This window comes from Theropithecus gelada, chromosome 6 (genome assembly GCF_003255815.1).
Source record: "Theropithecus gelada isolate Dixy chromosome 6, Tgel_1.0, whole genome shotgun sequence".
In the NCBI taxonomy this organism is placed as follows: Eukaryota; Metazoa; Chordata; class Mammalia; order Primates; family Cercopithecidae; genus Theropithecus; species Theropithecus gelada.
In genome coordinates this window covers 66,604,639-66,617,608 of record NC_037673.1, presented here as the reverse complement: position 1 = coordinate 66,617,608, position 12,970 = coordinate 66,604,639, and the positions used below count along the sequence as shown (strand labels likewise).

Below are 12,970 nucleotides of genomic sequence, written 5' to 3'. Positions count from 1 at the left end.
TAAACTTAGGGGGTCAGGGAAAGGAGCCATCAAAGAGATCTGGTCCTGCTTTCATTCAGAGGGATGTGAGAAGAAAAGCAGTGTTTATGAAATGTATAAGCCCTGATCACATCCCAGTGGGACGATGCTTCAAGATCCATCATGGTCTTTCTGTGATAGGAAAGATGGGCTCCGCATAGCTAAGCCAGTAATCAGAAAAAAACATTAACACTACAAAGGACTTAATGAATCTTTGAGGATAGACAGGGGGAAAAACCTCACATCACAAGAGTTTTCCATTTGGGACCAGAAATAGGAGAAAAGGTAGGAGGAGTCAGAGGTGCCATTTCTATCACTTACTTTTGTCCATGCATCCAGTAAGCAAGATTTTTTAAATCTTTTTTTTTTTGAGATGGAGTTTTGCTTTTGTGTTGTTGCACCTCAGGCTGGGACGCAATGATGTAATCTTGGCTCAATGCAACCTCGACCTCCCAGGTTGAAGCGATTCTCCTGCCTCAGCCTCCTGAGTAGCTGGGATTACAGGAATGTGCCACCACACCCAGCTAAATTTTGTATTTTTAGTAGAGATGGGGTTTCACCATGTTGTTCAGGCTGGTCTTGAACTCCTGATCTCAGGTGATCCACCTGCCTCGGGCTCTCAAAGTGCTGGGATTATAGGCATGAGCCACCACGCCCGGCTATTTTTAAAATTTTTAAACAATTCCTGAGCGCTTAATTCGATCTTACAAATAAGCTAAGTCAAACTGAAGTATATGTTTTGTGTTAATCACTGATAATGGCACAGAAGCTACTTTCCAATAAAATGAATCTCATATATATACACACACACACACACACATATATCTATTTTTTGCTTGTCTAAATTTTCTAAAATAAGAATATATCAAGGACACTGCTCCTTCTGAGGCAGTTCCTAGTCATTGCAGGTCTTCAAGCATAGGCTAAGAACATCTCTCGACAGGAAAGCTGGAAAGGGGTTTCTAGATTTGTTGAATTGGAGGATTTTAAAGATTCCTCTGCCTTTGTGATTCCCTGATTCCATTTAATCTGGTATAGTCCATTGGAAATAGGTGAAAATATGCTTTATATTTAAGAAAAGGAAGGGTCTATAATATAATTATGTTTATAAGTTACTAGGTACAGTATGTCTTTCTTGGATGTTACAGATAACAGTTATTAATTCATATTGAACATACTCAGTAGACATTTCATTATCAGCTTTTTGGAAATTGAGATGATCAGCTTACCTTCCAAAGTGTCGCTTCAGAGGGAGCCTTCCAATATCTTGGATAAAAGAAATCTGAGCTGAAACAGATTTTTTAAAAGTTGTAAACAATTTTCCAAAGAAAATATACAAATGGCCAATAAGCACATGAAAAGATGTGCTTATTCTAATCTTTAGAGAAATGCAAATCCAAGCCATAGTGAGATACCAATTCACATCTATTAAGGATGACTGTTATAAAAAACCAGAAAACAAGAAGTATGGGTAAGGATGTAGAGAAAATGGAACCCTTGTGCATTGCTCATGGGAATGTAAAATGGTGTAGCCGCTGTGGAAACCAGTATAGTGGGTCCTCAAAAAATTAAAAATAGAATTACTGTATGATCTAACAATTCCACTTCTGGGTATATACCCCAAAGAATTAAAAGCAGAGTCTCCAAAAGATATTTGTATGCCCATGTTCATATCAGCATTAACAATAATCAATGGGTGGAAGCAACCCAAGTGTCCGTCAACAGATGAATGGATAACCAAATGTGGTAGATACATCTAATTGAGTATTACTCAGCTTTAAAAAGGACACATGCTGTAACACAAATGAACTGTGATAACATCATTCTAAGTGAGACCAGTCACAAAAGAACAAATATTGTATGATTCCACTTATATGAAGTATTTAGAGTCATAAATTCATAGAGACAGAAAGTAGAATGGTGGCTGCCAGGGGGAAGGGAAAAGGGGAATTAATGCTAATAGTTATAGAATTTCACTTTTACAAGAAGCAAAAGTTTCGCAAACTGGTTGCAGAACAAGGTGGATATACTTAACACTACTGCACTGTAAAATTCAAAATGGTTAAGGTGATAAACTTTATGCTTTGTATACTTTATCACAATTAAAAATTCATAAAGAAAAAGAATGACATAGTCAACTTTCAGGATGACAGCATAAGCTCTTGTGTACCCACTCCCAGACATAAGCAAAATTGGTGAAAATTTTTAAAAATCAATCATTTAAAGTCTCTGGAAATTGTCCTAATAGCATACAGCAAATGAGAAGAGATCTATTCAAGAAAATCAAACAGGAAGAATCTGAGGCATCTGAGCCACTCCCATTCTCTCCCTCCTATTCCCAATCCTGAGCTGAGAGGGCTCAGCTTGATGAACATTTTATTCCAGGTGGGTGTAGCCAAGAACTAACGACTCCTTCCTACTGGAGTGTAGCAGGGTGATTGGGGCTTCCTTTCTCCACCCAGCCCTACTCACAGGATAAGAGGTTCTAACCCAAAGGCACTGTCCCCTGTCCCAACTGCAGTCTCCCTTATCCCAGTCTGTTACACAGCAGATGGTACACACTGGGAGAGGCAAGCCAAAATAATCAGAGGCTACCTCTGCAGCTGGGCACCCAACCAGAATAAGTGGCTTAGAGATTTTGCCCAGAGGAGAGGCAGTCCATAGCAAAAAGCTCTGAAGCTTTCCCCAAAGGAACTGACATTATTTGAAACATAGTGTGGGGAAATTCAAGCCTAAAGGGCACCCCTGAAACCAGCTCCTCTTAAGTAAGAACAAGCTAAACATAAGCCAACTAGTTCATAAGAAACAACCAGGGAAAGAGACAACTAAGAAGAGCCCTCCTGGTTTCAGAACAACCCTCAGAAACTGGCTTGAAAGCCTACAACTGCCCAAATTAAATTGGATCAGACTGTGGAGAAATTTTGTCCTAGAGCACTGCTGAAAACACGGCAATTAGATAGTAATTAGGGAGTAGTCAGGCTCACGTCTGTAATCCCAGCCCTGTCGGAGGCCAAGGTGGGTGGATCACTTGAGGTCAGGAGTTCAAGACCAGCTTGGCTAACATGGTGAAATGCCATGTCTACTAAAAATAGAAAAATTAGCTGCGGATGGTGGCATGCGCCTGTAGTCCCAGCTACTCAGGAGGCTGACGCATAAGAATTGCTTGCGCCCGGGAAGCGGAGGTTGCAGTGAGCCATCGTGCCACTGCACTCCAGTCTGGGTGATAGAGTGAGACCCTTCCCCCACCCTCCAAAAAAAAAAAAAAAGTAATTAGGGGAGCCAACAGCATGATACCAAAGGAAGCAGAGAGCTATACAGAGATATCAGGGAAAGACACAAAGTGAGCTCTGCTAAAACCACCATCATCCCAAGTAAACTGTGGGCACAGCCAAGGATGAGCTCTCTGAAGAAAGAGGGAGGAAGGCTTCATATTGCAAAAGACAGCCTTCATTACATGAGTTTAGCCAACTTGCTAAACAAATAAACAAGCACACAACAATAAAAACAAGCCCCAGAGGAGGAGAATCAATATTCTCCAAAATTGCTACAATATGTTCCCTAAAACATCTAGTTTTCAACAAAAAATTATGACATGTAAAGAAACAGGAAAGTGTGACCCACCCACAAGAAAAATATGGGCAAAAGAAACTGCTTTTGCGAGGGCTCAGACATTAAATTCAACAGAAAAATACTTCAGTAAGCCATTATAAGTATTTTCAAAGTAGAAAAGGAAATCATACTTAAAGTAGTAAAGAAAGCTGTGATGACAATGTCTCATGAAAAAGAGTATCAACAAAAAGACAAAAATTATAAGAAGAACCAAATGAAAATTCTGGAGTCAAAAAGTACAATAACTAAAATGAAAAATTCACTAAAGGGACTCAACAGTAGATTTGAACCAGAATCAAACTTGGACATAGGCCAGGCATGGTGCTCATGCTTGTAATCCCAGCACTTTGGGCGGCTGAGGCAGGTAGATCATCTGAGGTCAGGAGTTCAAGGCCAGCCTGGTCAACATGGCGAAACCCCATCTCTACTAAAAGTACGAAAATTAGCCAGACACAGTGGCATGTGCCTGTAATCCCAGCTACTCAGGGGGTTGAGGCAGGAGAACTGCTTGAATCCAGGAAGTGGAGACTGCAGTGAGCTGAGATGGTGCTACTGCACTCCAGCCTAAGCAACAGAGGGAGATTCTGTCTCAAAAAAAAAAAAACAAAAAAACGATTTGGACATAGATTGACATAGAGAAAACAGAAGAAATATGAACAAAATCTCAGAAAAATGTAGAGCACTTTCAAGTGAACATAACCTAATGAAGGACTAGAAGGACAGAAAGAGGCAGAAAAATATTTAAAGAAATAATGGCTGAAAATGACATAGTAAATAAAAGCGGAAGAAACAGTATAAAAATTTGTAAGAAAAACCAAAACATCTTACTTTTACTAATTTTTATAAACTTTTTAAAGTTTGCACATCTAACACTATGAGGACCTTTGGATACTTACCTGTTAAAAATTCTACTACACAGGCTGAAGCAGGCGGATCACCTGAGGTCAGCAGTTTGAGACCAGCCTGGCCAACACAGTAAAACCCCATCTTTACTAAAAATACAAAAATTAGCTGGGTGTGGTGGTGTGTGCCTGTAATCCAAGCTACTCAGGAGGCTGAGGTAGGAGAATCACTTGAACCCGGGAAGCAGAGGTTGCAGTGAGCCAACATGGTGCCACTGCACTCCAGCCTAGGAGATACAGCAAGACTCCATCTCAAAAAAAAAAAAAAGAAAGCTACTACAATCAGAGTTATTTTAATTAACAAACAAAATTGTATATATTTACTGTGGGCAACATATTGTTTTAATACATACATTGTAGAATGACGAACTATAGCCAATTAACATATATATTACCTCACAGAGTTATTATTTTTGTGGCAAAGTGGCAAAGACACTTTACATTCACTCTCAGCATTTTTCAAGAATACAATATATTGGTTGGGTGTGGTGGCTCACACCTGTAGTCCCAGCACTTTGGGAGGCTGAGGTGGGAGGATTGCTTGAATCCAGGAGTTCAAGACCAGCCTGTGTAACACGGCAAAACCCCATCTTTAGAAAAAAAAAATACAAAAATTAGCCAAGTGTGGTGGTGCGCACCTGTGGTTACCAGCTACTCAGGAGGCTGAGGTGGGAGGATCACTTGGGCCAAGGAGGTTTAGGCTGCAGTGAGCCGTGATCACACCACCACAATCCAGCCAGTGATACTGTGACTCAAAAAAAGAAACAAACCCCCACCCCACACACAAACTACTACTTATAGTCACCATGTTGTAAAACAGAACTCTTGAATTTACTCCTCCTACGTAACAAAATTTTGTATTCTTTGATCAACATCTCCCCTATCACCCAAGCCATGGTAATCCCATTGTGTGCACTACTACTACGAGATCAACTTTTTTAGCTCCTATATAAGTGAGAATATGCAATAGTTGTCTTTCTGTGCCTGGCTTATTTCATTTCAAATAAGGTCTTCCAGGTTCATCCATGTTATTGCAAATGACAAAATTTTGTTCTTTTTTATGGCCAAATAATATTCCATTGTGTATATATACCACATTTTCTTCATCCAATGGACAATTAGACTGACTCCATACCTTGGTTATTGTGAATAATGCTGCAATAAAACATGGGAGGGAGGGCAGATATCTCTTCAACATATTGACTTCATATATATATATATTTTTTTGAGATGGAGTCTGGCTCTGTCACCTAGGCTGGAGTGCAGTGACATGATCTCAGCTCACTGTTATAACCTCCAACACCTGGATTCAAGCAATTCTTCTGCCTCAGCCTCCAGAGTAGCTGAGACTACAGGAGTGTACCACCACACCTGGCTAATTTTTTATATTTCTGGTAGAGACGGGGTCTCACCACGTTTGCCAGGCTGGTCTCAAACTCCTGGCCTCAAGTGATCTGCCTGCCTCGCCTCCCAAAGTGCTGGGATTATAGGCATGAGCCACTGTGCCTGGCCTCGACTTCATATTCTTTGGATATATGTCCAGTAGTGGGACTGCTGGATCATATGGTAGTTCTATTTTTAGGGTTTGTTTTTTGAGACAAGAGTTTTGCTCTTGTTGCCAGGCTGGAGGGCAATGGCGTGATCTTGGCTCACCACAACCTCTGTCTCCCAGGGTCAAGCGATTCTCCTGCCTCAGCCTCCCAAATAGCTGGGATTACAGGCATGCACCACCATGCCCGGCTAATTTTTGTATTTTTAGTAGAGGCAGGGCTTCACCATGTTGGTCAGGCTGGTCTCGAACTCCTAACCTCAGGTGATCTGCCCACCTTGGCCTCCCAAAGTGCTGGGATTACAGGTGTGAGTCACCATGCCCAGCCTATTTTTAGTTGTTTTTTTGTTTTGTTTTGTACTTTCAGTAGAGACGGGGTTTCACTATGTTGCCAGGCTGCTCTCAAACTCCTGACGTCGTGATCCGCCTGCCTTGGCCTCCCAAAGTGCTGGGATTATAGGCGTGAGCCACCGTGCCCGGCCTATTTTCAGTTTTTTAAGGAACCTCCATACTGTTCCTCAAAACAGCTGTGCTAATTTACATTCTTACTAACTCTGTAAGGATTCCCTTTTCGCCACACCCTGGCCAACACTTGTTACCATTTGTCTTTTTGATAACAGCCATTCTAACTGGTGTAATATGAAATCTCATTGTGGTTTTAAAGTGTTTCCCTGATCATTAGTGTTAAGTTTTAATGTTAAGCAGTTTTTCATTTACCTATTGGCCATCTGTATGTCTTCTTTTAAGAAATGTCTATCCTGTCCTTTGCCTTCTAAGACAGCATCTCACTCTGTGCCCCAGGCTGGAATGTAGTAGCATGATCTCGGCTCACTGCAACCTTCCCTTTCCAGGCTCAAACCATCCGCCCACCTCAGCCTCCAAGTAGCTGGGACTATAGGTGTGTGCCACTACACCTGGCTATTTTTATCTTTTTTTTTTTTTTTAAACAGAATTTTGCTCTTGTTGCCCAGGCTGGAGTGCAATGGTGCAATCTTGGCTCACAGAAACCTCCGCCTCCCAGGTTCAAGCAATTCTCCTGCCTTAGCCTCCTGAGTAGCTGGGATTACAGACGCCTGCCACTGCACTAAGCTAATTTTTTGTATTTTCAGTACAGGTGGGGTTTTGCCATGTTGGCCAGGCTGGTCTCGATCTCCTGACCTCAGGCGATCCACCCACCTCGGCCGACCAAAGTGCTGGGGTTACAGGCGTGAGCCACCACGCCTGGCCACTTTTATCTATTTTTTTGTAGAGACAGGGTTTCACCATGTTGCCCAGGCTGGAATTGCCTGTTTTTTAATTGGGTTGTTTTCTTACTATTGCATTCTTTGAGTTCCTTATATATTTTGATTATTAACCCCAATCAGATGTATAATTTACAAATATTTTCTCCCACTATATAGGTTGGCTCTTCATTCTGTTGTTTCCTTTGCTGTGCAAAGGTTTTCCAGTTTTGAGGTAATCCTATTTGTTTATTTTTGCTTTTGTTGCCTATAATCAGGATCTTTAAAAAATAGCTCTTTGATATGAACAGCTTAGAGATGTGATCCCCGAAACAGAATTTTTAATTAGTGGATAAATGATAAAAGTTAACTTCACCAGCAATTTTACCATCAGTTTCTCTTTTGTAATGTGTATTTTAAGGGCCATATTTCATTAATGATCACCTGTCTGTGGTGCTAATCTTCAAAAGAGAAAACAGAATTTGTGTCATATTAAAAATATTAGTAATATACCATATAACTTACCAAAACATCTCAGAAATTTTATTTTATTTTTTTGGAGAGGGTCTCGCCCTGTCACCCAAGCTAGACAGGCTAGAGTGCAGTGGGGTGATCACAGCTCACTACACCCTTCACTTCCCGGGCTCAAGTGATTCCCCTACTCCAGCCTCCCGAGTAGCTGGGACCACAGGTGCAAGCCACCACACCCAGCTAATTTTTAAATTTTTTTGTAGAGACAAGGTATCACTGTGTTGCCTAAGCTGGTCTCAAACTCCTGGGCTCAAGCGATCTTCCCACCTTGGCCACCCAAAGTGCTGGGATTATAGGCATGAGCCACCATGCCTGGCACAGAAATTTTAAACAGAGTTGACCTTATCAGTGATCAGAAGAAAGGATTAAAGAGTAAATATCTACTTTGATACAACGAAGTGTTTTATCTTATAGCTTTTGTGAGTATTGATACTTAAAGTGTTTAAAATGTTGTGTATTCATAGGCAAAAATAACGTTTATGCAGTGGACATGATGAATCTGTTGGTCAGAATCCAGATATCTTTCCTCTCCTTGCCATTTTTTTTAAGATCACTTCTGTGGTATTTCTGCCAAAAAAATACATATCCTGAATCCAGTCATGAGGAATCACCAGACAAATCCAAATTGAGGGATAGTATACACCGTAACTGTCCTGTATGCCTCTAAAATGTCATGGACAAAGAAAGACTAAAAAACTGTTCAGATGAAGGGAGACTAAAAACACATGGAAACTGAATCACTAAATGCACGAGGTTATCTTTCATTGGATTCTGGACAAGAAATGGGGAGTTATCATTTTACAAAGGATATTACTAGGGCTGGGTGCGGTGGCCTGTGCCTATAATCCTAGCACTTTGGGAGGATGAGGCCAGAGGATTGCTTGAGGTCAGGAGTTCAAGACCAACCTGGTCAACATAGCGAGATCCCGTCTCTATTAATTAAAAAAGGACATTATTAGGACAACTGGCAAAATCTGAATGGGGACTATAAAATAAATGGTATTAATGCTAATTTCCTGATTTGATGTGCATACTGTGATTATGCAGGAAAATATCCTTGCTTTTTAGCAAGGGCAGACTTAAGTTTTTAAGAATAATGGGATATCATGCCTGCAATTTACTCAAAACTAGTTTAGCAAAATAATACATATATGTGCATGCTTATAAAGAGAGAATATAATTAGGCAAATATGGTAAAAAATGTAACAATGAGGAAACTTAGTGAAGGATATACAAGAATTTTTTTGTACTATTCTTGCATCTTTACGTTTAAAATAATTTCTTTTTTTTTTTTTGAGATGGAGTCTCGCCCTGTTGCCCAGGCTGGAGTGCAGTGGCGCCATCTTGGCTCACTGCAAGCTCCACCTTCTGGGTTCTTGCCATTCTCCTGCCTCAGCCTCTCGAGTAGCTGGGACTACAGGCACCCGCCACCACACCCAGCTAATTTTTTATATTTTTAGTAGAGACGGGGTTTCACCGTGTTAACCAGGATGGTCTCGATCTCCTGACCTCGGGATCCACCTGCCTCGGCCTCCCAAAGTGCTGGGATTATAGGCGTGAGCCACCGCGCCCGGCCTAAAATTTCAAAAGAAAGTTTAAAAACTAGTGGTCGGGTGTGGTGGCTCATGCCTGTAATTCTGCACTTTGGGAGTCCAAGGTGGGCAGATCACTTAAGGCCAGGAGTTCGAGACCAGCCTGGCCAACATGGTGACACCCCACCTCTACTAAAAATACAAAAAAAATTAGCCAGGTGTTGTGGCACATGCCTGTAATCCCAGCTACTCTGGAGGCTGAGGCAGAAGAATCACTTGAACCTGGGAGGCGGAGGTTGCGGTAAGTCGAGATCATGCCATTGCACTCCAGCCTTGGCAACAAGAGTGAAACTCCGTCTCAAAAAAAAAATAATAAAAAGTTTAAAAACTAGTGTAATCTTTTGTTTCCTTCTTTCTTTTTTTTCCGAGCTGGAGACTCGCTCTGTCGCGCGATCTTCGCTCACTGCAAGCTCTGCCTCCCAGGTTCACGCCATTCTCCTACCTCAGCCTCCCAAGCAGCTGGGACTAGGACTACAGGCGGCCGCCACCAGGCCCAGCTAATTTTATTTATTTATTTATTTTGTATTTTTACTAGAGATGGGGTTTTACCATGTTAGCCAGGATGGTCTCGATCTCCTGACCTCGTGATCTGCCCGTCTCGGCCTCCCAAAGTGCTGGGATCACAGGCGTGAGCCACCGCACCCAGCCAAAAACTAGTGTACTCTTAAAGCAATTGGCAAGGAGAAGGGAAATCTCTGGATTCTGATCAACAGATTTATCATGACCACTGCCCAAAAATTATCCCATTTTTGCCTATGAATGCACAACATTTTCAAAACGTATCCAGGTGTATACTGCCACAGGCATAGTAATGTTTGTAGCATTATAATTTCATAACATAGAAACATAATGAAAATATACTATTAATAGGCATTTTTGTAATACTGAAATCAACCAAAATACACATCATAAGGTTAAATAAAATGTTTATAAATTTGGAAAATATGAGTTAGATTTCAATACACTTTAGCATACTGCTCTGACATTAACTTATAAGATATGAAAGGCTATCCACAGTAAGTGATAAAAGCAAATGAAAGCTTGCCTCATTCTGCATGTCTCTACATTCACAGAAGAGTATCTGGAAGAGTTTACATTAATCTGTCAAAGCAATGTCAAAGCAACCTGTGGTTGTAGGGGAAGTACTTTCAATTTTTACTTTAGGAAGTTCTTTTTTTTTTTTTGAGACAGAGTCTCGCTCTGTCGCCCAGGCTGGAGTGCAATAGCCCGATCTCGACTCACTGCAACCTCTGCCTCCCGGGTTCAAGATTCTCCTGCCTCAGCCTCCCGAGTAGCTGTGATTACACACGCGTGCCACCACACCCGGCAAATTTTTTGTTTTTTTTTAGTAGAAATGGAGTTTCCCAGTCTTGGCCTCCCAAAGTGCTAGGATTACAGGCGTAAGCCACTGTGTCCAGTCCTTTATATATTTCCATATCGTTTGATGCTTTTTGTTTTTTTGAGACAGACCTCACTTTGTCACCCAGCCTGGAGTGCAGGTATGCGATCTCGGCTCACTACAGCCTCCACCTCCTGGATTCCAGTGATTCTCCTGCCTCAGTCTCCTGAGTAGCTGGGATTACAAGCGCGTGCCATCGCACCTGGCTAATTTTTGTATTTTTAGTAGAGACAGAGTTTCGCCATGTTGGCCAGGCTAGTCTCGAACTCCTAACCTCCAAGGATCTGCCTGTCTTGCCCTTCCAAAGTGCTGGGATTACAGGCAAGAGCCACCGCAGCTGGCCTGTTTGATGCTTTTTTTAAAAAAACATAAAGGATGCAGAATTATGTGGATCAAAAAATAAAAGGAAAAAAAGTATCTCACTGCATATAGCAATAAGTTGGCCCACAAAAAGATACTGATATAAAACCCTAGTTCTGGCCATGCGCGGTGGCTCACACCTGTAATCCCAGCACTCTGGGGGGCCGAGGCAGGTGGATCACAAGGTCAGGAGATCGAGACCATCCTGGCTAATATGGTGAAACCCCGTCTCTACTAAAAATACAAAAATTAGCCAGGTGTGGGGGCACGCACCTGTGGTCCCAGCTACTCCGGAGGCTGAGGCAGGAGAATCGCTTGAATCCAGGAGGCAGAGGTTGCAGTGAGCCAAGATCACGCCACTGCACTCCAGCCTGGGCGACAGAGCGAGACTCCATCTAAAAAAATAAAATAGGCCGGGTGCAGTGGCTCAAGACTGTAATCCCAGCACTTTGGGAGGCCGAGACGGGTGGATCACGAGGTCAGGAGATCGAGAGCATCCTGGCTAACACGGTGAAACCCCGTCTCTACTAAAAAAAAATACAAAAAACTAGTCAGGTGCGGTGGCGGGCGCCTGTAGTCCCAGCTACTCGGGAGGCTGAGGCAGGAGAACGGCATGAATCCGGGAGGCGGAGCTTGTAGTGAGCCGAGATCTGGCCACTGCACTCCAGCCTGGGCGACAGAGCGAGACTCCGTCTCAAAAATAAAAAATAAAAAATAAAATAAAATAAAATAAATTAATGAAAAACCCTACTTCTTAAAAGAAAAAAAAAACTTATGTTATTACCTTGATTTCTCATTGGAATGGTTAGTAGAGCAAGGTATGGCAATAGCTGAGTTTGGAGGCATAAAGCTGGCAGGCAGAAATCAGGAAAAAGTGCTTTTGCTGCCAGGCAATTTTCCCGATACTGTATAGAAAAGAAAAAAAAAGATGAAAGGAAAAACGAAATTAAAAATATGTATTCCTAGACAAACTAAGTTTACTATATAAACGTACACAGTAAGTTTATATTAACTTGTAGGTTTATATACCACAAATATACTTTTAATAGCTTATATAAGTAGTCCTTTATAGTTTGTCTAACATTGTCTAATAGAGTATTTCACCTACATAACTATTTCACATTTGATAAACAAGAATTTTTAAAAGACATTGAATGTATAAGAAAACCAAATTTAAAACTCAAAGGAATTATTTATGAGCACACACACATCACAAATTACATGAAAATATTATTTTTAATGAAATAATTTGTTTTCTGTAGTCAACATAATGTTACGCTGAGCAAGAGAAAAGCACAATCCCTGCCTTCCAGAAGCTAACAGTCTCAGATAATTTATATGTAGCTACAAGGCAAAATTAATATATATGCTATAAAAGACAAAGCAGGCCAGGCACGGTGGCTCACAGCACTTTGGGAGGCTGAGGCAGACAGATCACGAGGTCAGGAAATCGAGACCATCCTGGCTAACATGGTGAAACTCTGTCTCTACTAACAATATAAAAAATTAGCCCAGCCGGACACGGTGGCTCAAGCCTGTAATCCCAGCACTTTGGGAGGCCGAGACGGGCGGATCACAAGGTCAGGAGATCAAGACCATACTGGCTAACACGGTGAAACCCCGTCTCTACTAAAACTACAAAAAAATTAGCCGGGCGAGGTGGCGGACGCCTGTAGTCCCAGCTACTCGGGAGGCTGAGGCAGGAGAATGGTGTGAACCCGGGAGGCGGAGCTTGCAGTGAGCTGAGATCCAGCCACTGCACTCCAGCCTGGGCGACAGAGCGAGACTCC

At 41.8% G+C, this 12,970-nt stretch overlaps 1 protein-coding gene across 5 annotated transcripts in view; it reads right to left on the bottom strand.

Annotated features, from left to right (window-relative positions):
- RAD17 (RAD17 checkpoint clamp loader component) overlaps positions 1 to 12,970 on the bottom strand; it is a 47,808-nt gene that overhangs the window by 2,564 nt on the left and 32,274 nt on the right. For all 5 annotated transcript variants that reach the window (XM_025387321.1, XM_025387318.1, XM_025387323.1 and 2 more), the window contains 2 exons: positions 11,965 to 12,085; positions 1,248 to 1,305 (listed from right to left, as the gene is read on the bottom strand). In XM_025387321.1, the coding sequence (XP_025243106.1) occupies positions 1,248 to 1,305; positions 11,965 to 12,085 (179 nt within the window). The remainder of the gene's footprint in view (positions 1 to 1,247; positions 1,306 to 11,964; positions 12,086 to 12,970) is intronic.